Raw genomic sequence first — 26,018 nt, forward strand, 5'->3', positions numbered from 1 at the left:
AATAAGCACAATCAGGATGTGTCCAATGGGGTAAATGCAGATGGACAAACCCCATGCTTCAGCTTACAGTGCATTCGGGGTGTTTTCATACCACTTTTTCCACATTTTACGTTTACATCCTTATTCTAAAATTGATTAATTGTTTTTCGCTCATCTACACACACAACCCCATGAGGACAAAGCGAAAACAGGTTTTAAATTTTTTTGCAAATCTATTTACCGTAATTTCCGGACTATTAAGCGCACCTGAATATAAGCCGCACCCACTGAATAAAAAAAAAAAAGTATTATTTTGAACATAAATAAGCCGCACATGTCTAAGCCGCAGGTGCCTACCGGTACGTTGAAACAAATTAACTTTACACAGGCTTTAACGAAACACGGCTTGTAACAAAAATAAATAGGCTTTAATGAAACATGGCTTGTAACAAAAAATGTTTTTTTGCCGTAAACAGTAGCCTACCAAGAAAGTCATTGGTCACTATCTTCCTCCTCCTGTGCACTGAAACCATCTCCTTCGGTGTCGGAGTTGAATAGCCTCAGAATTGCTTCATCCTATATTGGATCGTTTTCATTGCCGCTCTCGTCACTTTCATCCGGAGGCAAATCCCCCGCTGAGCCCTCTTCAACACGCAGCAGTCCAGCCTTTCGAAACCAGTTGATGATAGTGGATTTTTTGACAATGCTCCACGCTGTCAGGACCCACTGGCAGACTTGACCATAAATTGCTCTTCGCATGCGGCCCGTTTTAGTGAAGGATTTCTCCCCACTTGTCATCCAAGCCTCCCACTGAACACGGAGCGCCACCTTAAATGCACGATTTACACTGATGTCGAGTGGCTGCAAATACTTTGTTGTGCCCCCAGGAATCAGGGTGACAAAATGACTACCGTAATCAGAATGATGGGAAGTTTGAGAGCGCTCGATTTAATCTAAACAGTAAACAAAGTTGTTTGACCTTAACCCGTTCGGCAATTTCATTGGTCTAATGAAAGCTTCATGCCGCCAAAAAACTGAGCACGTCACAGAATGTGTTGTTTTTTTTTTAGAAATGTTTTTTTAAGCGGGACAAATCCATATTAGCCGCGTCATTGTTTAAGCCGCGAGGTTCAAAGCCTGGGAAAAAAGTTGCTGCTTATGTAACCGATGTGAAATGGCTAGTTAGTTAGCGGTGGTGCGCGCTAATAGCGTTTCAATCGGTGACGTCACTCGCTCTTAGACTTGAAGTAGGGTTGCCCCTTGCGTTGCAAGGGCCGCGGCTTTTGTGGCGCGATGGGTAACAATGCTTCGTGGGGTGTCAGTTGTTGATGTGTGCAAGGGTCCCTGGTTCGAGCCCGGGTTGGGGCGAAGAGAGGGACGGAACCTACACTGTTACACTTATAGTCCAGAAATTACTGTAAAATAAAAAAACCAGAAACCTTATTTACATAAGGATTCAGACCCCTTGCTGTGAGACTCAAAATTGAGCTCAGGTGCATCCTGTTTCTATTGATCATCCTTGAGTTTCTACACCTTGGAGTCCACTTGTGGTAAATTCAATTAATTGGACATGATTTAGAAAGGCAAATACTTGTCCTATGTAAGGTCCCACAGTTGACAGTGCATGTCAGAGCAAGAACCAAGCCGTGAGGTCAAAGCAATTGTCCATAGAGCTCCAAGACAGGATTGTCGAGGCACAGATCTGTGGAAGGGTAACAAAATAATGTTTGCAGCGTTGAAAGTCCCCAAGAACACAGTGGCCTCCATTCTTAAATGGAAGAAGTATAGAACCACCAAGACTCTTCCTAGGCCAAACTGAGCAATTGTGGTAGAAGGGCCTTGGTCAGGGAGGTGACCAAGAACCCGATGGTCACTCTGACAGAGCTCCAGAGTTCTTCTGTGGAGATGGGAGAACCATCCAGAAGGACAACCATCTCTGCAGCACTCCATCAATCAGGCCTTTTATGATAGTGACCATACAAAAGCCACTCCCCAGTAAAAGGCACATGACAGCTCTCTTGGAGTTTGCCAAAAGGCACCAAAAGACTCTCAAACCATGAGAAACAAGATTCTCTGGTCTGATGAAACCAAGATTGAACTCTTTGGCCTGAATGCCAAGCGTCACGTTTGGAGGAATCCTGGCACCATCCCTACCGTGATTCATGGTGATGGCAGCATCATGCTGTGTGGATGTTTTTCAGCGGCAGGGACTGGGAGACTAGTCAGGATCAAGGGAAAGATGAACAGAGCAAAGTACAGAGATACTTGATGAAAACCTGCTCCAGAGTGCTCAGGACCTTAGACTGGGGCGGCGGTTCAAACCCTGAACACACAGCCAAGACAATGCAGGAGTGACTTCGGGACTACTCTCTGAATGTCCTTGAGTGGCCCAGCTAGAGCCTGGACTTGAACCTGATTTAAACATCTCTGGAGAGACCTGAAAATAGCTGTCTAGCAACACTCCCCATCCAACCAGACAGAGCTTGAGAGGATCTGCACAGAAGAATGGGAGAAACTCCCCAAATACAGGTGTGCCAAGCTTGTAGCATCATACCCAAGAAGACTCGATGCTGTAATTGCTGCCAAAGATGCTTCAACAAAGTACTGAGTAAATGGTCTGAATACTTATGTAAATGTGATATAACCTATTTTTGCTTTGTCTTTATGGGTTATTGTGTGTAGATTGTCCCCCCCCCCCCCCCATCAATGTAATCAGTTTTAGAATAAGGCTGTAACGTAACAATGTGTAAAACGTCAAGGGGTCTGAATTCTTTCCGAAGGTACTGTAACTAGGAATAAAGTATTCTGCCCTTGAATTGAGTTCCAATGCAAAACTAGACAGATAGCTAACAACTAAGTCTTCAATAAAACTCCCAAGGCGTGACTTTTCTTGAATGAATATATTGACAACATTTGTTGTGAAACTGCAAAATACAGAAAAGAATATACTTTAGTATTCAATTCACATCGACATACTGTAGCTGTACATTATACATTTCAAGATGAAGTTGCATAAATACAAAGCACATGCTAAGGTACCATGTATCTGGCATGATGCCAAACCATATAACTAATTGTTACTCAATTGGTAATTGGCTAACTCTTTTAATTACTCTAATAATGTGCAACCACCTCTGTACAATAAAGCATATTACACTAGAAACATTAACAAAACTTCAGTATTGTATGTTTTACAATTCGTTTACATGACACACGAGCAAAGTAATACAGCTCACGGCATACATAAAAGGCAAGGCAATTTGTGTGTAAATGCAACCAACTAACATTGATAAGTAAGCAATTCTATCAATAACAAGATTGATCATCACTAGCAATATGCTTGAATCGAACTTACAAACAAATATTTTCCGAGGCTGAAGCGTGACAAGAAATAACTGCGCTGAGTCTTTCTAAATACCAGAAAGCTCCACTAGGGGGCGATAAACACAATGGAACACAATGAAAATCCATCTTAACCACTGTAATAAAATAATCTGTTACCTTCTAACAGGATGGCAGCACATGGCCGATAGTAAACAGTAGCAGTAACATATGTGATGAGTCAAAAGTTATTGCAAAAATCACTGCAGATAGTCCGGGTAGCAATTTGGTTAACTATTTAATTAACGATTTAGCAGTCTTATAGCTTGGGGGTAGAAACTGTTCAGGGTCCTTTTGGTTCCTGACTAGGTGCATCGGTATCGCTTGCCGTGGCAGTAGCAGAGAGAACAGTCTATGACATGGGTGGTTGAAGTCTGACAATTTTGAGGACCTTCCTCTGACACGGCCTGGTATAGAGGTCCTGGATGGCAGGGAGCTTGGCCCGAGTGATCAAATGAAATGTATTTATATAGCCCTTCGTACATCAGCTGATATCTCAAAGTGCTGTACAGAAACCCAGCCTAAAACCCCAAACAGCAAGCAATGCATGTGAAAGAAGCACGGTGGCTAGGAAAAACTCCCTAGGAAAAACTCCCTAGAAAGGCCAAAACCTAGGAAGAAACCTAGAGAGGAACCAGGCTATGAGGGGTGGCCAGTCCTCTTCTGGCTGTGCCGGATGGATATTATAACAGAACATGGTCAAGATGTTAAAATGTTCATAAATGACCAGCATGGTCAAATAATAATAATAATCATAGTAGTTGTCGAGGGTGCAACAAGTCAGCAACTCAAGAGTAAGTGTCAGTTGGCTTTTTCGTAGCCGATCTTTGAGAGTATCTCTACTGCTCCTGCTGTCTCTAGAGAGTTGAGAACAGCAGGTCGGGGACAGGTAGCACGTCCGGTGAACAGGTCAGGGTTCCATAGCCGCAGGCAGAACAGTTGATGTACTGGACGGTCCTCACTACCCTCTGTAGCACCTTGCGGTCGTACCAAGCAGTGATGGAGCCAGTCAAGATGCTCTCAATGGTGCAGCTGTAGAACTTTTTGAGGATCTGAGAGCCCATGCCAAATTTTTCAGCAAATGTAATCATGGTGTTGAAGTCGTTCGCAGCCACGCAGACGTAGGTGAACAGTACAGGAGCGGACTAAGCACGCACTGCTTAAGGGCACCCTTGTTGAGGGTCAGCGTGGCGAATGTGTTGTTGCCTTCCCTGTGTTGCCTACCCTCACCTGCGTCCCGTCAGGAAATCCAGGATCCAGTTGCAGAGGGAAGTGTTTAGTCCCAGAGTCCTTATCTTAGTGATGAGCTTGGAGGGCACTCTGGTGTTGAATGCAGATCTGTCAATGAACAGCATTCTCACGTAGGTGTTCCTTTTGTCCAAGTGGAAAAGGGCAGTGTGGAGTGCAATAGAGATTGCGTCACCTGTGGATCTGTTTGGGCGGTATGCGAATTGGAGTGGGTACGGGGTTTCTGGGATGATGGTGTTGATGTGAGTCATGACCAGCCTTTCAGAGGATTTCATGGTTAGAGATGTGAGGGGTGATAGTCATTTAGACAGGTTACCTTAGTGTTCTTGGGCACAGGAAATATGGTTCTCTGCTTTAAACATGTAGGTATTACAGACTGGGTCAGGGAGAGGTTGAAAATGTCAGTGAAGACACTTGCCAGCTGGTCAGTGCATGTGCCGAGTATGTGACCGGGTAATCCATCTGTCCTTGTGAATGTTAACCTCTCTAGGGTAGGTGGCACCAAATCGTCCCACCTACGTAATAGCCAGTGTAATCCCTTGGCGCGTTATTCAAAAACCTCAAAAATGCAAACACTTCAATTTTTCAAACATATGACTATTTTACACCATTTTGAAGACAAGACTCTCGTTAATCTAACCACACTGTCCGATTTCAAAAAGGCTTTACAACGAAAGCAAAACATTAGATTATGTCAGCAGAGTACCCAGCCAGAAATAATCACACCCATTTTTCAAGCTAGCATATAATGTCACATAAACCCAAACCACAGCTAAATGCAGCACTAACCTTTGATGATCTTCATCAGATGACAACCCTAGGACATTATGTTGTACAATACATGCATGTTTTGTTCAATCAAGTTCATATTTATATCAAAAACCAGCTTTTTACATTAGCATGTGACTAGCATTCCCACCGAACACTGCCGGTGAATTTACTAAATTACTCACGATAAACGTTCACAAAAAGCATAACAATTATTTTAAGAATTATAGATACAGAACTCCTCTATGCACTCGATATGTCCGATTCTAAAATAGCTTTTCGGTGAAAGCACATTTTGCAATATTCTCAGTAGATAGCCCGGCATCACAGGGCTAGCTATTTAGACACCCAGCAAGTTTAGCACTCACCAAAGTCAGATTTACTATAAGAAAAATGTTATTACCTTTGCTGTCTTCGTCAGAATGCACTCCCAGGACTTCTACTTCAATAACAAATGTTGGTTTGGTTAAAAATAATCCATAGTTATATCCAAACAGCGGCGTTTTGTTCGTGCGTTCAAGACACTATCCGAAAGGGTAAATAAGGGTGACGAGCATGGCGCAATTCGTGACAAAAAATTTCTAAATATTCCATTACCGTACTTCGAAGCATGTCAACCGCTGTTTAAAATCAATTTTTATGCCATTTTTCTCATAAAAAAGCGATAATATTCCGACGGGGAATCTGCATTTAGGTAAACAGACGAAAGAAAATAAAGCATGGGGTCGACTCGGGCACGTGCCATAGTACTCTGATCGGCCACTTGCCAAAAGCGATAATGTGTTTCAGCCAGAGGCTGCCTCGATATCGTTCAGCTTTTTCCCGGGCTCTGAGAGCCTATGGGAGCCGTAGGAAGTGTCACGTTAGAGCAAAGATCCTCAGTCTTCAATAAAAAGAGCCAAGATGAAACACAACTTGTCAGACAGGCCACTTCCTGCATGGAATCTTCTCAGGTTTTGGCCTGCCATTTGAGTTCTGTTATACTCACAGACACCATTCAAACAGTTTTAGAAACTTTAGGGTGTTTTCTATCCAAAGCCAATAATTATATGCATATTCTAGTTACTGGGCAGGAGTAGTAACCAGATTAAATCGGGTACGTTTTTTATCCGGCCGTATCAATACTGCCCCCTAGCCCTAACAGGTTAAGCTCTTTAAAGGTCTTAATCACATCGACCAAGGAGAGCATAATCACACTGTCATCTGGGATAGCTGATACTCACCAACGTTTGTAGCACCTTGCGGTCAGGTGCCTTGCAGTTGCCTTACTAAGCTGTGATGCTGTTAATGGTTGTAGAACTGTAGAACTGTGAGGATCTGAGGACCTTCTGCTGGGTACAATAAAAGGTCACTCAAAAATGTGCACACAGTACAATGCCACAGATGTCTCAAGTTGAGGGAGCATGCAATTGGCATGCTGACTGCAGTAATGTTCCATAGAGCTGTTGCCAGAGAATTTTATGTTAATTTCTGTACCATAAGCCACCTCGAAAGTCGTTTTAGAGAATTTGGCAGTAAGCCGAACCGGCCTCAACAGCAGACCATGTGTAAGGCTGGTACGCCAGCCTAGGACCTCAATATCTGTCTGTATTTACCTGTGGGATCATCTGAGACCAGCCACCCGGACAGCTGATGAAACGGAGTATGCACAACCAAAGAATTTCTGCACAAACTGTCAGAAACCGTCTCAAGGAAGCTCATCTGCATGGTTGTCATCCTCACCAGGGTTTTAATCTGACTGCAGTTTGGTGTCGTAACCGACTTCGGTGGGAAAATGCTCACATTCGATGTCCATTGGCACGCTGGAGAAGTGTGCTCTTCACAGATAAATCTGGGTTTCAACTGTTCGGGGCAGATGGCAGACAGCGTGTATGGTGTCATGTGGATGAGTGGTTTGGTTGATGTCAACATTGTAAACAGAGTGCCCCATGGTGGGGTTATGGTATGGGCATGCATAAGCTACGAACAAGGAACACAATTGCATTTTATCGATGGAAATTTGAATGCAGAGATATCGTGACGAGATCCTGGGACCCATTGTCGTGCAATTCTTCCACCGCCATCACCTCATGTTTTAGCATGATAATGCACGGCCGCATGTCGTAAGGATCTGTACACAATTCCTGGAAGCTGAAAAATGTCCCAGTTCTTCCATGGCCTGCATACTCAACAGACATGTCACCCATTGAGCATCTTTGGGATGCTCTGGATCGACGTGTACCACAGCGTGTTCCAGTTCCCGCCAATATATAGCAACTTCGCACAGCCATTGAAGAGTGGGACAACATTCCACAGGCCACAATCAACAGCCTGATCAAGTCAATGCAAAGGTAGATGCCGACTGATTTTCTGATCCACGCCCCTACTTTTTTAAAACGTGACCAACAGAAGCAGATCAGTATTGCCAGTCGTAAAAACGATGATGAATTTATTTCATTTGACTGATTTCCTTTTATGAACTGTTACTCAGTAAAATCTTTGAAATTATTGCGTGTTGTGCTTATTTTTGTTCAGTGTAATATTTGAGTTGTGTTTTGTCAGTGCCACTGAGTAGGCTGATACCCCATTTCATAGGTAAGAGTGCAATATTAATATCCAATATGGACAATAGACTGACTGGGAAGGTTATTTTCCACAGTCATCAGTCCTGCAATAGGAGCTAATGTTAATATTTGTGTAAACTTTTGAGAATCGTTTTCTGTGGGTGTCAATGAGTAGGCTGATACCCAGTTTCATCAATGCACAAGCCATAGGTAAGGCTGTACAGTGCATATAAACTCAGCAAAGAAAGAAATGTCCTCTCACTGTCAACTGCATTTATTTTCAGAAAACTTAACGTGTAAATATTTGTATGAACATAAGATTCAACAACTGAGTCATAAACTGAACAAGTTCCACAGACGTGACTAACAGTAATTTAATAATGTGTCCCTGAACAAAGGGGGGCTCAAAAGTAACAGTCAGTATCTGGTGTGGCCACCAGCTGCATTAAATACTGCAGTGCATCTCATCCTCATGGACTGCACCAGATTTGCCAGTTCTTGCTGTGAGATGATACCCCACTCTCCCACCAAGGCACCTGCAAGTTCCCGGACATTTCTGGGGGGAATGGCCCTAGCCCTCACCCTCCAATCCAACAGGTCCCAGACGTGCTCAATGGGATTGAAGTCCGGGCTCTTCGTTGGCCATGGCAGAACACTGACATTCCTGTCTTGCAGGAAATCATGCACAGAACGAGCAGTATGGCTGGTAGCATTGTCATGCCAGAGGGTCATGTCAGGTTGAGCCTGCAGGAAGGATACCACATGAGGGAGGAGGATGTCTTCCCTGTAACGCACAGTGTTGAGATTGCCTGCAATGACAACAAGCTCAGTCCGATGATGCTGTGACACACCGCCCCAGACCTTGACGGACCTTCCATCTCCAAATCGATCCCGCTCCAGAGTACAGGCCTCGGTGTAATGCTAATTCCTTCGTCGATAAACGCGAATCCGACCATCACCCCTGGTGAGACAAAACTGCGACTCGTCAGTGAAGAGCATTTTTTGACAGTCCTGTCTGGTCCAGCGACCGTGGGTTTGCAGCATGCCTAAGGCACGTTCACGCAGATGAGCAAGGAGCCTGGGCATCTTTCTTTTGGTGTTTTTCAGAGTCAGTAGAAAGGCCTCTTTCGTGTCCTAAGTTTTCATAACTGTGACCTTAATTGCCTACTGTCTGTAAGCTGTTAGTGTCTTAAAAACCGTTCCATAGGTGCATGTTCATTAATTGTTTATGGTTCATTGAACAAGCATGGGAAACAGTGTTTAAACCCTTTACAATGAAGATCTGAAGTTATTTGGATTTTTATTAATTATCTTGGAAAGACAGCGGGCAGGGTACTGCTCTAATACTTAAACGTTCTTTACACTTGCTATTTTATGTGTAGACTCAACATTCTCAAATGTACCATTGTTGGACACAACCGTTAGAAATGTCTATATAAAGATACAAAAGGTTTGGGACCTGCACTGGGACAGTCTTTCACAACTTCCTTCACTCTCCATGATGAGCGCTGCTATTCTATGGTGCCTGATTCATTTAGTCTCAGGTCTGTAGTAGTAGTATGTGTGGGCATCGGGAATGTCTGCACACAGTATAGGCCACCTGAGGCTGTTTCTCTGCACAAATCTCTTCAACCACCCCAAGCACTTGTAGCATTATGCACCTGTAGCGTTTTACACTTGTAGCATTATGTGCTAAGCTTTAGGTCTCTTGGTAGAAAGGAAACTGGGTTGCCAGGGCAGAAGTTTCACCTGTGAGTGTGTGTCTGTGTTAGTGTGCCCACTAATCGTCTATGTAAAGTCTTTATTTTCCCCAGGGGGCCATTCATTTTGCAGAACATAGTAGAAACAATGTACAAATTACAATAAATATACTAAAATACAATATTATTTGACATGCTTTTTACATTTGTATCACAAGCAATTTTGGGGAAAATCATGATGAAAGTGGCCATTTTAAAGTGCCCACCTTTTAGACCTATACATGCCTCCTGAAAGACCCTATGATCTGTGAACCGTACATGATACAGAAAATATATTGGTGTCCTTATACTCTTATAATGTTTACATATGGAATACGTCTATATAAAGAAAATATCAAGTTAACTTACTAAACATTAATTATCTCAAATGTACCCTTTTTATTTTGTTTATTTATTTTAAGACCTACTGTGTTGTTTCAAAGAATACAGGTATATCACATTTCCAGAGTGGGCTCTGCTAATTTTACTTCAATCTGAGATAACAAAATATTTTCGGGCTATCCAGGCGTGGAATCGCCCTAAAGCAGGAATCCACATTAGGTGAAACTGCCACTTGCCTAGGAGCCTTTGTTAATGTTTTTGTTTCGTTCATAAAAGGAGTAAAGGAGCATCCATCATTCATGGTAAAAAATAATAATAATCGTACATACCCTGCTGTTCAACTGCATGTGCAATGATGTCCGAGGGGGAAAAAACGTGTTTGTTATTTCAAGTAACTTCCTTGTAATTTTGCAAATGGACATGGCAGTTTCACAGCTATGGATTCGATCTTAAACATAGGGAGCCTGTATCTGCGCTGTGAGGGATACAACATATTTCTCTGTGGATAAAAGAGTACCGCAGTGTCTTGGATAGTGGACTACACACTCAAACTGAATCCATTTGGGAGCCCCTGCTCTAATCTGTCCATTGTCCTGTCTGTCTACTCAGGCACTGGAGAGAGTGGCAAGAGCACATTCATCAAACAGATGCGCATCATCCATGGGACGGGCTACACTGACGAGGACAAAAGAGGCTTCACCAAGCTGGTGTATCAGAACATCTTCACCTCCATGCAGTCCATGATCCGGGCCTCCGAGACCCTCAAGATCCAATACAAGTATGAACAGAACAAGGTGAGTCTGACTGGGGGTTAGGGAGGGGGGGTGGGGATTGGGGTCCACTCATTGGACAATGACCATATTGGTCAATGTATTTCATGATATATATCTAGAGGCTACATTAGGGATCACTAATGGGAGCAGCAAATGGTTAGTGGCCAGTCTTGGCTGATTTCTTTTGATTTTCCCATGATGACAAGCAAAGAGGCGCTGAGTTTGAAGGTAGGCCTTGAAATACATCCACAGGTACACATCCAATTGACTCAAATGATGTCAATTAGCCTATCAGAAGCTTCTAAAGTCATAACATCATTTTCTGGAATTTTCCAAGCTGTTTAAAGGCACAGTCAACTTAGTGTTTGTAAACTTCTGACCCACTGGAATTGTGATACTGTGAATTATAAGTGAAATATTACTTGTCATGCACAAAGTAGATGTCCTAACTGACTTGCCAAAACTATAGTTTGTTAACAAGACATTTTTGGAGTGGTTGAAAAACGAGTTTTAATGACTCCAACCTAAGTGTATGTAAACTTCCGACTTCAACTGTATGCATGTAACTTGGCATTGAATGCAGATATCCATAGCAAGTGAAATTGACGTATTTGAATTAGGACTGGTGAACCAGAGGTGCACCCATCAGGACTTCTATAGCCTAGTCATAGTATAGCCTAGTCATAGTATAGCCTAGGAGGGGAATACTACTACAAAATCAGCTACTGACTAATTCCCTCCTGGCATTGTCTGAATTCTCATCCACTCATAGGACCGCTCACTGGCAACTGTTGGCTGGCAATCTCCGCATCGAATTGTCCAGCCACAGCTTTATATGTCCGCATCATCAAATGCAAACTGTATTCAAATAGACCATAAAAGTGGCTGTAAACCATGCCATAAAACATAATGGACTGCTACAGCTACTCCAATCTGCTCTGTCCAGGTACAGACACTAAGTCACTGCCGAGGAGAGGCCTGGATGTATCAATGGCAAGACAGTAGTCTGTCTTTAGGCCTAAATCTATCGATAATAGTCTGTACAAATGACCTAACATGTTCTGATTTTAACTTTGATCAGAATGCAGAAATGTCTAAATAATCCTGGAGCACTGTTACAGTGAGTGTGTGACGCTGTCCAACCTTTTACTCTTTTCCAACTGTTTCCCCTATCTGGTGTCCTCTTCTTCCCCCCAGTCCAACGCGCTGCTCGTGCGAGAAGTGGACGTGGAGAAGGTGTGTTCCTTCGAACAGCCCTACATCAGTGCAATAAAGATGCTTTGGACAGACCCTGGCATCCAGGAGGCCTACGACCGCAGACGCGAATATCAGCTCTCGGACTCAACCAAATAGTAAGTCTATTTCTGGCATACACACACAATAGCTACAGTGGTTAGAGATTGAGAAGCGTTAGAATGAGAGAGATTGAGATTTTTAAATTGAAGAGAATGAGTTACCATAATAGTGAATATCGTCTCTCCCTGACTCTATTAAATAGTGTTTCGTAGGAGAAAGTGAAAGAGATTTAAAGAGACCAAAAGAAAGAGGAAAAAAACTGAGCGATGGAAAGAGGAAGAACAGACGGTAACGTTTCTCATCCTGCTCCACCTTAGTTCTATTTGAACTAACCTAACGAGACCTGAATTTCATGTTTGTTATGTAGAATTATAGGTCTGAATTTGTTCAACCCTAAAATGCAGAGTAAGCACTTTGTCACCATGACTAATGCTTATAGCTTTCCAGGGACAAAACACTTTGTTGTAATATGACTCAGAATCAATGTAGTGATTAGGCTACTCTGTATTTTTATGACTGATAAGGTTATCAAGACTGTAAAAATGAACCCAAATGTCCACATGGACCATTTTAGGATGTTATGTTACTTGGCCCTAAAGACTTGAGCTATTGTGATTCAGCCCCCCTAACAGGGTTGGTGATAATTGTTACAAACGGATACTGCCTACCGTTACTTTGTGAGGAGTAACAGGATACAGCTGTAATATATTAATGTACAGTGCCATAATTGTTTTTCACCACACAATACCCCATAATGACAAAGTGAAAACATGCTTTTAGAAATGTTAGCAAATGTATTGAACATTTAAGTACAGAAATATCTAATTTATGTAAGTATTCACACCCCTGAGTCAATACCTGTTAGAATCACCTTTGGCAGCGATGACAGCAGTGAGTCTTTCTGGGTAAGCCTCTTAAGAACACCTGGATTATACAATATTTGCACATACTTTTTTTTATTCTTCTGTCAAGTTTGCTGTTGATCATGGCTAGACAGCCATTTTCAAGTCTTGCCGCAGATTTTCATGCCTATTTTAAGTCAGAACTGTAACTAGGCCACTCAAGAACATTCAATGTCTTCTTGGTAAGCAACTCCAGTGTAGATTTGGCCTTATGTTTTAGGTTATTGTCCTGCTGAAAGGTAAATTCATCTTCCAGTGTCTGGTGGAAAGCAGACTGAACCAGGTTTTCTTCTAGGACTTTCCCTGTGCTAAGCTCCATTTGTTTATTTTCTATCCTGAAAAATTACCCAGTCCTTAACGATTACAAGTATACCCATAACATGATGCAGCCACCACTATGCTTGAAAATATGAAGGGTGGTACTCAGTAATGTGTTGTATTGGATTTTCTCCAAACATAACACTTTGTATTCAGGACAAAAAGTTAATTGCTTTGCCACATTTTTTTGCAGTATTACTTTAGTGCCTTGTTGCAAACAGGATGCATGTTTTGGAATATTTGTATTCTGTACAGGCCTTCTTTTCACTCTTGACATTTTAGGTTAGTATTGTGGAGTAACCACAATGCTGATCAATCCTCAGGTTTCTCCTATCACAGCCATTAAACTCTGTATGTTTTAAAGTCACTATTGACCTCGAGGTGACATCTCTGAACAGTTTCCTTCCTCTCCGGAAACTGAGTAAGGAAGGATGTCTGTATCCTTGTAGTGACTGGGTCTATTGATACACCATCCAAAGTGTAATTAATAACTTCACCATGCTCAAAGGGATATTCAATGTCTGTTTAGTTTTTTTGTACCCATCTACCAATGGGTGCCCTTTGTGAGGCATTCGAAAACCTCCCTGGTCTTTGTGGGTGAATCTGTGTTTGAAATTACTGCTCAACTGAGGGACCTTACAATTATCTGTATGTGTGGGGTACAGAGGTGAGGTAGTTATTTAAAAAATAATGTTAAACGCTGTTATTGCACACAGAGTGAGTTCCTGCAACGTATTATTTTACTTGTTAAGCAACTTTCTACTGCTGAACTTATTTAGGCTTGCCATAAGGGACTGAAGACTTATTGACTTAAGACATTTCAGCTTTTCATTTTTAATTCATTTGTAAAAATTGAAAAACATAATTCCACTTTGACATTATGGTGTACTCTGTGTGTGTGTAGGCCAGTGACTACATATCTTAATTAAATCAATTTCCAAATTCAGGCTGTAACACAACAAAATGTGGAAAAAGTGAAGGGGTGCAATGTATGTGATTATCTGTATGTATTTCTGTTTCCATGAGAAAAAGCGAGTGTGTGTGTGTATACCTGGTTTTTGTCTGTATGCATGTGTGCAGGTGATTGTGCAGCGTCAGGCACACGTGTCATGTGTCCCCCTTCATTCTACAGTTACTTTAGAGATTTAGAGCGAATAGCGACCAAGGGGTACGTGCCCACTCAGCAGGATGTGCTGCGGGTTCGAGTGCCCACTACTGGCATCATTGAGTACCCTTTTGACCTGGAGAATGTAATCTTCAGGTACTGGTGTGAAGTGCTGCCTATACCTCCGGCACTATTCTAGCTCCACCTCACCCCCACTGCTGCTGGCCGCACAGCCCTGGGTCCTGGTAGCGTGCTCTCTGAGACTCCTTCCTATCAGCAGCTCTGAGTCTGTCTGAGGCCAAATCACTACTCCTAACTATAACCAAAAAAGGAAAAAGGGTATTTAGTCCAGAACTTATTGAACTTGTGGACTGCCTCAATTTGAACCCAATATAATGAAGGTTTTATGGGAAAAGTTTTGGGAAAAGCAAAACAAATGCAAGGTTTAACAGAGTCTCTGAAAGCTGCTATCAGGTACTGTACTCACTTTCTGGGAGATGATTGGGGGGATTAGTAGGTGGTAGAGGTGGCAGGTGAAGGGTCACCCCCCAGAGCTCTCAGGAATGGGTTCTCCTGTTTGGGACTGACTGGTCCACTTGCTTTGGAGGGGGGTATCTGCTGTCATGCTTCACTCTCTATCTCTGTCTCTCTTTGTCATTCCTGTCTCTCTCTCTCCCGGTCTCTAGCTATCTAAGCGATCTGGATCGTATTGCTGAACCCAACTTTCTACCAACCCAACAAGATGTGCTTAGGGTTCGCATCCCCACCACAGGGATCATTGAATACCCTTTCGACTTGCAAAGCATCATTTTCAGGTAGAAAGACATTCACACTTTTACTCCCTTCCCAGTGTTTTGTATTTCCTCTGAAATAAATCATTGTTTCAATATTCATGTTGACTGTGCGATAACATCAGAGAACATTGATCATTTTCTCTCTCACAAGATCAACAGGAACAATGAATATCACTGATTCACCTGCTGCTTAATTTTATTCCTCATTGTTGTTTGATCTCCAGTTTTTACCCACCCATCATAATTGTCTCAGGCCCATCAAGTCTTAGTTGTCACTATGTAATCCTCGAGATGAACACTGAACAACACTTCAGCCCCTTGCTTTGCATGGTACAATACTGGATGGAGTAGAATGATGAGCTAAATATCAGCTAGTCATCTGAAGATTTAGTCATCATAACAGGGATGTTGAGAAACCGTGTACTCCACGACTGTAACCAGTCTTGTGTCATTATGATGTAACCAGGCATGCTGCCTGTTAGTGTCGTCTGGGCCAAGCCAGTCGAGCTGAGGGAGGGGGAGCCTCCTGGAAGTGGCCAGGCGGAAGAGACTGATCACTGGGCACCAAGGTGTAGAACAGCCCCCTCCTCCTCCAAGAGGATAATCATGAGGAGATGAAACCAGCGAACGAGCGATTACAAAAGAGTGCAAATCGATAGGAAGCCAGCATGTCAGCCCCTCCTACGCGCGGCAGCGCTAGAAATAACTCCCAGGCTCACAATGAGGTTGGACTCGAGGATCTCTCCATCGCTTCACTCTACTGATACTGGATGGATAGGCTGTGAATCACTACAGCAGTGTTTAAGGACATGTAGCATATATAATAATATATTACTGAGATATTCCTTAGGATTGAAGCAAATCCAGACGTTCCGCATTTAAATCTCAATGAGAATATTTGGCTAGTCAGATAGGGAGAGACTTGTGATGCAAGGAGCCCCCCCCTCTCCACCCCAACCCAATGTGTGTTAGAGTGATGGGGTCTGGTGCAGCCCAGCCCGGGTTGTACTCACAGCAGCTGCACAAGGCAGGCTTTCATGAGGACAAAGTAAACATGCATGTCTGCTGCGTTCGGCCGTGGCGCTTCACTCTCTTAATTGCCTTTTTGAAGTGGTTGAGAATGTCATGATTTCTCTTGGCTCATCCTCCATAGGAGAGCCTATCCTTCTAAGTAGGTCACCCATCACTGCTACAGGAAAGGAGGTCGGCTGATGCGAAGGAGCTTTTATTTTAGGCAGGCGTCCTAGAGGACCCCATTTATCAACGCCCCCCTTTCTCACTTTGCGGAAGAGCCAGCCAGGGACGGACAGAGGTAGCTGCTGCTCACTAGGCTAGGAAAGAAACCCTGATCCTCCTTTGATAACATGGATATAGACTAATAGATCTCTCCCATCAACTAAACCACTGTTGGAAAATAGGAGGATTTCTGAGTTGCATGATGGCTAATCTGATCCATCATCTATGAATGCAAAATTCTATGAAATCCATGAAAATAATGTTTTGAAAACAACTGTAGCGGTATTCCCAAATCCTTGCCTCCACCCAGTACCCCTGCTTGATCTGTGATGGAGGTTCCCTCTGCTCTCCCATTCTTCCCCTCTCCCTGTATTCTTTCCTTCCCCCTCTGTATCCTTCCCTTCTCCCCCTCTATATCCTTCCCTTTTCCCCCTCTAATCCCCCTTTCCTCTCTCCTTTTTGCACTGGCCTACCTCCCCACACTGCTGCTGGGCTTCTGAAGTCACTGGCTGACTTGGATGCTGCTTCCAAGCAGGCTAATGCCGTCCCGATCTGGCCTCTCTGGCACACCTGCATCCACTTAGCTGGGAACGGGCTGGGATGTGGCTATGCACAGTGCACACCTTTGCTCTTTTCTTTTTGGTTCATCTTGGGTCGTTTAACCTGTCCTTGCACCTTCTTTGATTTACTGTACTGTATGTTGCATTAGTGCATAATAAGTTATCAAACTTAATTGTTATCAATTTAAGTTATTGATAGGATAATGCATGTCGCATGTACAGTATGCAATGTTTAATTCTCATACGTTAACATATAACTGCCTAACTTACAATCCTGACCAGAAAGGAACATAATCATGTTTTCCAAATAGTTGTATATGATGGTAAAAACACAGTGTGTTTGAGTGCTTCTTTGCACTGATGTATTTTAAAAGCAGACCAGAAGGGTATACATCTTATTGCATTATAAGTGCTGTTCTCAATTGTAACTAAAATGCAGTAATTTCCCAATGTAACAATCATTTTAATTCCTTGATATCCATTATATTTTTGCTTTGTTTGACAGTTAGCTGTATTCATTGCTAGATTTTGGGCATTATGAATCCTAAAATGGGATAACGGGACTAACCCCAAATGTTTAAGTTTCACCAAATGATTTAGTTGGATACCCTAGTTACCACAATAAAACCCCTTTTTAACTTGCCATCAATGTCTGAATTTAGCCTAATTTTGAAAACCTCTCTCCTATATTCATCTCTCCATCCTGGTCCTGTCCAATCAGGATGGTGGATGTAGGGGGTCAGAGGTCAGAGAGGAGGAAGTGGATCCACTGCTTTGAGAACGTCACATCCATCATGTTCCTGGTTGCCCTCAGCGAGTATGACCAGGTTCTGGTGGAGTCTGACAACGAGGTGAGATTGAACACACGCACACACACCAGGCACACTGTCATTAGTCTCTTATTTACAGTCATTCGGTAGATAGTAGCTTCTTATATCCTGCTTATTTTTGTATAAGTCTGTATTTTGTTTTGTTTTCCATTTTGCTGGTGTCCCTTTGACTGCAGCTCCAGATGAAATGAGGATAATATGATCAGGCTGTTTAGTCATCGGAGAGAGCTGGTTTAGAACAACAAACTGTCTGATGGGTCATATGACAGAGAGTGTTTCATACAGCACTGCACCACGTTGCCAGGCGGAGTATTTGGGAGGGTAGAGACATCCACATCCTCCTGCACTGCTCTCGCTACTGGATCTACCTGATCTGACAGTAAACATCATGTCACAGGAGCAGCAGAGCAGGCCCTCCTTACACACAGACAGGATGGGTGCCTCTGCATGGAGAATGGGATTATATAATGCCAAAGATCTGCTCTCACATAGACTTAACGCAGACCACAGCAAACTCACAAGAGCAAAGTTAACCCTAACATGCGCATTACTCCACCCATTATATTTTTCAACTACATATTTATTGATCCTCCCCCAAAAATTGGTGAATTTATTTGGAGGATGGGAGTAATACATCTCATCACTACCCCACCTTTATTTCCTATAAATGCCATGGGAGTCTTTGTGAATTGGTCTCTAGGGTACAATAATATTTTGAAAGTCGTATGATTGTTTCACTAGACAATTTCATTGTTTTTATCAAGTGCAGTCAGGCATTTAAAATTACACTGAATTGAGTTGTATGCAGTAGCAATTGGCCATGTGTTTTCAAGCCAGATTATTATTAAATTTTTTTGGCTAGATTCACTATTTTGTTAGTACTGCTTGATTTAATAGCAGTATCTTAATATGAGCTCATGAATGACCAAAGTTTTTATTATTTAACTAGTCAGTTAAGAACAAATTCTTATTTACAATGACGGCCTACCGGGGAACAGTGGGTTAACTGCCTTGTTCCGGGGCATGACAACAGATTTTTACCTTGTCAGCTCGGGGATTCAATCTAGCAACCTTTCGGTTACTGGCTCAACGCTCTAACCACTAGGCTACCTGCCACCAAATATATGGGTTTGCTCTAGTAGAGAAGGGGTTGTTTCTTCATAGGAAAAGTAACATTTACTGTCAATTTTTTTTTGGCCCAATAGATGAATTGAAAGAAATACATTGGTTGATTTTAGATAATTGAACAGAACAAAATGTTAACACAAAATAGCATATTTTCAAATGTTTTTGCATGACATAGAATAATGAAAACATATGTTTGTTTTTCATTAACCTAATAATCACGCTGAAAACATCACCACTGTTTGCTAATTTCAAAGCAAGAAAACCAATTGCATATTTGAATAATAGCTACATGTAATAAAAGTTTAGGTTTGTTTTACATTACCTAATTTTGTGCCTGCCATTTGGCTGTAGGCTACTCTGCTAGCAGCTTGCTAAAAACTACAAGCAAGCTAGCATTTTAGCTTCTCACATCTCCACCATGTGAAATAATCAGATTTATAATGAAATAATATACCCTGGCAAATATTCTTCTACTTGCCAGTGCAACCTACAACATTTTTCCAGTTTTGATATACTGCCTGAATGTATTCGCTCCATATCAGCAAAAATAGAACATTTATCATGTTTGCTCACGGAGAAAAAGCACATTGCTAGCAGCTGTTTTTACCGTTTCAAAATAGCCTGGAATCACGTAGATATTACTTCTAAACAAAACACCTTTTGGGTGGACTTGAAGGCCTCAGTTCTTTGGTTTATTGTTTGAACAGTCGCTGTGATTATATTTTGTTATCTATGCAAAATAGACTACTTTGTGCATAGCTTATATAGATCAAATAAAGGAAACAAGCGAGTTTTGACCATCCTTTCCTTTCTCCTTTCTGTCCCTATCGCTCTACCTCCCTCTTTCTCTGTCAGAATCGGATGGAGGAGAGCAAGGCTCTGTTCCGGACCATCATCACATATCCCTGGTTCCAGAACTCCTCCGTCATCCTGTTCCTCAACAAGAAGGACCTCTTGGAGGAGAAGATCACTTACTCCCATCTGGTCGACTACTTCCCCGAGTTTGATGGTAAACGACTCTTTACCTTTATCCTAGCACCTCTCTGCACTGGCTAATGTGGCCATGTCCAGTACCATGGCAGCTACTGAGGAAAATTATCAAATATAATGCATGTTATTTATTTATTATTGGAACATTATTCATTTCAAACTCTATAGGTGGCATGAACAGACCTGAAGGTATTTTTGTTAGTATTTAGTGACACCGTGTGGCTAGACAATGAACTGAAATGTAATACAAATTCACACCATTCAGGATTTAAATCACTTACCTTTTGAGATCATGTAACATGTCATCCTTTCAATTTGAAATGTTGTGTGTTCGTTGGTAGCACAGGTACACAGTGATGTGTCCTGTTGCCTGTAGCTTTGGGATAATGTGTGTGTGTGTGTGTGTGTGTGTGTGTGTGTGTGTGTGTGTGTGTGTGTGTGTGTGTGTGTGTGTGTGTGTGTGTGTGTGTGTGTGTGTGTGTGTGTGTGTGTGTGTGTGTGTGTGCCCCTAGGGCCCCAGAGAGACGCTCAGGCGGGCCGGGAGTTTATCCTAAAGATGTTTGTGGACCTGAACCCTGACAGTGACAAGATAATCTACTCCCACTTCACCTGCGCCACGGACACAGAGAACATCCGCTTTGTGTTCGCTGCCGTCAAAGACACCATCCTGCAGCTCAACCTGAAGGAGTACAACTTGGTGTGAGCGAAAGAAATTGAGAGAAACCGGCAGCCCACGCACAGCACAGAGTACACATCTATACACACACTCCAACAAATGAAACCGTACACACACACCTGCACTAACACACACATGCAGACACATTCACCAACATGCATTTACACACACACACACACTCGGTCACACATGCGTAATATATTCCAGGTTCTATTCACCCCTGGTCCCAACATCCTCCTGCTCCTTATCTATGGTTTAATTGGGTGTGTTTTTCCAGCTCCAGTCATTCCCCCCCACTCCTCTCTTCCCTGCCCACTGCAGCCTGCGTCCCTCCTAATGTCACCCGCGCACACACTCACCCGCGCACACACTCACACATACATACATACATACATACATACATACATACATACATACATACATACATACATACATACATACATACATACATACATACATACATACATACATACATACTCGGAGGCTGCTCTGACTTGACTTGGTGGTTGACAGCTCTCATTTGTCACCTGGTGTGGCTTGCGTCTCTGGGTCACTCCTGTTAAAGGAGGGGGGCTTGGAGGTAGGTAGAAGTCTGTTTGATTTGGTGGCTTGGGTGCTGGTGTGATTTAAAGGAAGGAGAGGTGAGCTGAGGTGTAGAAAAGCAGGAAAAAGCCAGTGCCCCCCCTTCACAGTCAGCAGGGTCTGTCTGCGGGATGGGGGGGGGCTGGGCACCCACCAGTCTGCAGGGGGTTGTGGGTAACTGCATAGAATATCGTTGGAACAGGTGCGGGTGGTGCTGAGGTGTGGGGGGGAAGCTCAACTCTACATGGTCTTTGAGGTGTGTGTTTTTTCCTAACCTCACACTAGGCTAGAAGTCACCTCGCACTGTTGAATGTAAAAAGTGTGTGTGGGTGTGTGTTACAATCAAGTGGATGCTCACACATATAGACAGAGCAAGGGTGGGAGAGATGAAGTAAATTGATCTGTGTATATTATGAATTATTTTAGGTGAGTTTATTGACTATTGCTACTACCACTTTCCCGATGAAGATGTTAATTAAAGATGAACAAGACCGCAGCGTTTCTCATTTCCAAGAGGAAAGTCACAATTATCCAATAGAGGATGTAACCTACATGATTGGAGACTGTTAAAGTTTCCTCCTTAATCCACTGCTCCCCCGTCCCTTAGACAAAACATCATTTACATTTTTCACAGAACCACTTGTTGAATTGGCAGCATCTTGTAACATTCTAAAACTAAAACAACAATATGAATATACTGCAGCACTAGTTATATTTAATTTGTCATGATTTTTACTCCTTAAAATGCTGTACCATTTGCCAAATGTATTATGTTTTGTTTGCTGTAAATCCAATCAAGTTGCCAGTATCAGTTGTATCCCTCAAAACTGTTCAGATATGATGAACAAAACCAACTCGTTGGGGAATGGGGTGATGGAGATGACTGAAACAAAATGTGTATATTTACATGTCTTCTCTCATAGTTGCATTGAAAAGTTTGGTACACTAATTTAGGCAAAACTAATTTATATTTGCTGTACTATACAGTTTCTTTTGGACAATTGCCTAATTAATTACAATTGTTTGATACTGTGTTTATGTGCATTTTTTTACATTTTGGTTATCTTCAAATGAAGGTAAACAACTTGCTGTACTTGTGCAGATGACATAAAGGAGTAGTAAGGAGCAATAGTTTGTTGTAATAAAGAAATCTTTAGTGCTGCCAGCTAACTTAAGTCACAAGTTGGTCCTCCACACGGTGTCAGTACAGCTTCTCTTTGTTAAAGGTATTGGATATTTTTTCCCTATTTGGCCAATAGAAATGAGAAATGGTAGTGATAAATAAGAGTGAAGTCTTTTTTTTGTTCTTTTTTTTTGGTCTAATTTATGGACCAGAGCTCTAGATGATGTTTGTCTGACTCTTCCTCCCTGCTTCCATCTAGAAGTGTCTCCATCAGATGGGAGACTGGGAGAGACGGGGTCCATACTGCTGTAAAAAAATTATTATAATAATATCGGCACGTGATCTATCTTTCTTTAGAGACATCATACTTGGTAGTTGCAGTTATGTTCTGCTTCAATTTCGAAATGCTTGAGAATGGGAAGATTCTTTTCCATTTTGGGTTGGTGCATTATGCAAATAGGAAAAAAAGAGAAAAGGAAACTCATCAGTGGTTGAATTTAACTGGTCTGTGCTTGCATTTTGGAAATTTAAGATTTTAGTTTGGTATTGGTTTTTAATCCAATATCTTGTCTTTTGCTTGATAGTTAAGATTCCATAGCTAACAATATGTCGATAGATTGTCTTCAACGTAATTCAGGTGAGTTTTCATAACTTTTCATTATAAGGGCTACTATTAGCAAAGTTGACAGAATTAAAGGACTCTATGGGTGATATAGAGCAATAGGTGCAATTAAAGTGGGTGTTATGAATCAGGGAGCCAGTGTTGGGGTGTGTTGATGCCAAGGGGAAGGCTATTGCCACAGGTTGAGTGCAAACTGTCCAGAGATGCCAGCTGGTGATCACTGGAGGATGAATTCTGCTGGCTATTTGCCTGTAAACTTTGACCAGCCCGTTTGGGCCCGAGCAGAGCCTAGTAAAACCACAAGGGGATCGCATAGCTGCCTGCCTCAGCCAATCTTTATTGTGCTCTTCCGTTCCCACCTGCCATTTTTGTCTTCAGCTTGGCTTTAGTCCATTGTTGTGGATGGTTTGTGTTTTATGTGCCCTACTAGTCATGTTTCTATGCTTGACATTTATATACTAAGAAAGACCATGACTGGAAGACATATGATTGCCACAGTGCTATTTGCACTCCAGAGAGCGTAGGGTGAGAGTGGTTAGGTGAAACTTAACACTTTATAGAGTTATCATGATGACAGACGTGTTTTTCATATCTTGTATTTTTGGTGCCAAAAATAATGGCCAAATTGAGTGCAGGGTGCCCAAATATTTTTCACATTCTACTGTACATGGCAAGCACTTACCCTGCAAAGTGAAGTTTGTGCTCTGTTTAAGATCTTGCTGTGTGTTTACAATTACATTGAATTGCAACCTAAGAATGTTTTGCCCATAATGTTGGCTTGGGTATGCTCTTCAGTCCCCCTTAACTAATGTCCACTGTATACTAGCCTGGCTGAAAGGTCCAACTTTTACCTTTCCTCTACATTGTCTCTACACCAGTTGTTAAATGTTTTTTTCAATTCATGGAAATATCTATAAATGTTGCTTTCACTGAAGGTGGAAAAGTATTACCTTTTTTTGGACTTAGTTTAATTAAGTGTCACAGTGTTTTAAAAATGTTGAAACATGTTGGACATTTTGTAATGCCTTGTCATTTGGCTAACCCACGGTGGATGTGGCCTTGTCGTGAAGCCAGCTTGCGAGTTGTCAGGGATGTTTGGTGTTGCACAACTTGTATTTGAAGGCCTTCCTTTGTTAATGGTCCCCCACCTAATACTTTATATACCACATTATTTGTGAACTGTACATAAGAAGCAGAAATATGAATGCTTCCTGTGCAACTGCAGATGAGGCTTTCAACTAAATTTGAAATTTGAACAGACTTTTTGTCGTAATTGCATATGTCTGAACGGATGTTTTTGGTTAACTTGTTGAGCTTGTTGGCAAGTTTTCATTTCTCTCTCAGGAGTACGAAGGTCTCTTGCCAGGGCAGGCTGGACTGAGATGTTGCCAGTGGTACTTCAGATCACCACCAACAAGGCAGCTTGTTTTAGAGTGGTTACTGCTTCTGTGCTGCTCTGCTACCTCAAGAAGCACACTCCATCCCCTTTGACCTGTGGTTTACTTGCTTAGGTAGAGTAGGGTTTAGTTCTACACATGACCCTCATGCTGGGCTCTCTTCATGCTTGTAACCCCCCAGTGGTTTTGCATTAATTTAGTTACATTGTACGCCTTTTGCTCTCTTTGCTGTAGGTATCTGCATCCGCTTGTGATCCAGTGGTTTTGAGGTGTATGATGTGCTGTGTGGTTGCTTCGCTCCAAAAAACACTGTACAAATGTCTGGCGTAGGCCGGCCTCCCTCCCTGCTGTTGGCAGATATGAGAATGCTACCATGGGTTTTCTGGGCATACAGTCAGTGTCAGTTTAAACCAAGTACATTGGTTTTCTCCACATGTGGACTATGGACAGTGTGTATGTAGCTATGTGCACCCTCTACAGCACACTAATTGAGCATCACAATAACTAGTAGGAGAACACGGAAGAAGTACTGTCATCACTAAAACCAGCACAGTGGGTATTGAGGAAGGAATACACTACTAGAGGCAAGGCCATGCCATAGACTGACTAGCACTACAGTATATACAAACAGTTGCCACCATTTTTCCATACAGTTCATTTTAAAATAAGCCTGTTAAACTTTATTTATTGTAATGCTTTGCCAAGTGAAGGTACCGAAGGGGTAATATACTGTAGCAGTTGAATTCATCGGGGAATTAATGAATATGGTGTTTTTTAGAATATCAGCTGTTGTCTCCTCTTACTTGATCTTCAATCCTTTCTTTCTCCCGGGTCAATGCACTGAACCTGCGCTGCAGCAATGGGACTTCCTGCATTCATGCAACTTACATGTTCATTCAAGCACGTTTTGTTGGTACTATGAGATGTGTATACACTTGATGGTTAATGCTTTTTCTTGAGATCCATACTGATGTGATGGATGCATAGAAATGCTAAAAGCTATCATTGCATCTTTTTGTTTCTTTTGTAAGGCTGATGCATTACCTGAACTCTTGTATTTAGGAGCACTTAATATGATAGATTTTTAAATAAGAGGTTAAATAAACTTTGTGTAGTGGTGTATAAATTGAAAGTAACGTATTTTTTTCTTAAGTATACCAAATGTAAATGATGTACAATAATGAATGTGCCAATCCCCTTTCTTTGTAGAGCCAGACTCTTAACAAGTGCCAATGTTGTGAAAAATCATAAGGACCTATATATTTCATGGTCCACTTTTTAAAACAAATAAACACTAAGTATGTGATTAAGATGAATAAATAAATGAAAATGAAAAAGGTGAATTTTATTCTGTATTTAATGATAAACTGCTGTTTTTAAAGAAATCACATTTTAATTGCATGTGTTGGTTTGGGTGGGGAAAGGGGGAGGGGGAGAAACTATTAATGCAAAGCCCTCCAGAAAAGGGACCTAATGGGTATTGATTTACAGTATTTTAGCCATATTTCTCTTTTGTATGTTTCATTTCAACCACTGTTGCCTGAACCTCATTCTAACATGAAAATGATTTTCATAGCCTTCTCCTTTAAAGAAAAAGTATCTGTTTTAAATTGGAATAAAATGTGTTCCTATACTCTGTGCTGGTGTTATCTGTCTATATTATGAACTCATTTCTGAACAATTAGA

The 26,018-nt window shown here is 42.0% G+C and overlaps 1 protein-coding gene across 4 annotated transcripts in view; it reads left to right on the forward strand.

Annotated features, from left to right (window-relative positions):
- LOC106584406 (guanine nucleotide-binding protein subunit alpha-11) overlaps positions 1–25,965 on the forward strand; it is a 70,677-nt gene extending 44,712 nt beyond the window's left edge. For 3 of the 4 annotated variants that reach the window (XM_014169688.3, XM_014169689.3, XM_014169690.3), the window contains 6 exons: positions 10,610–10,794; positions 11,971–12,125; positions 15,081–15,209; positions 17,706–17,835; positions 19,798–19,951; positions 20,445–25,965. In XM_014169688.3, coding sequence (XP_014025163.1) covers positions 10,610–10,794; positions 11,971–12,125; positions 15,081–15,209; positions 17,706–17,835; positions 19,798–19,951; positions 20,445–20,635 — 944 coding nt within the window. In that variant the 3' untranslated portion in view covers positions 20,636–25,965. Of the gene's footprint in view, positions 1–10,609; positions 10,795–11,970; positions 12,126–14,421; positions 14,551–15,080; positions 15,210–17,705; positions 17,836–19,797; positions 19,952–20,444 lie in introns of all 4 variants that reach the window. The other variant, XM_014169691.3, reaches the window with a different exon arrangement.
- Positions 25,966–26,018: the final 53 nt, after the last annotated feature.

The sequence above is a fragment of the Salmo salar genome, chromosome 23 (assembly GCF_965601325.2).
Source record: "Salmo salar chromosome 23, fSalSal1, whole genome shotgun sequence".
NCBI lineage: Eukaryota > Metazoa > Chordata > Actinopteri > Salmoniformes > Salmonidae > Salmo > Salmo salar.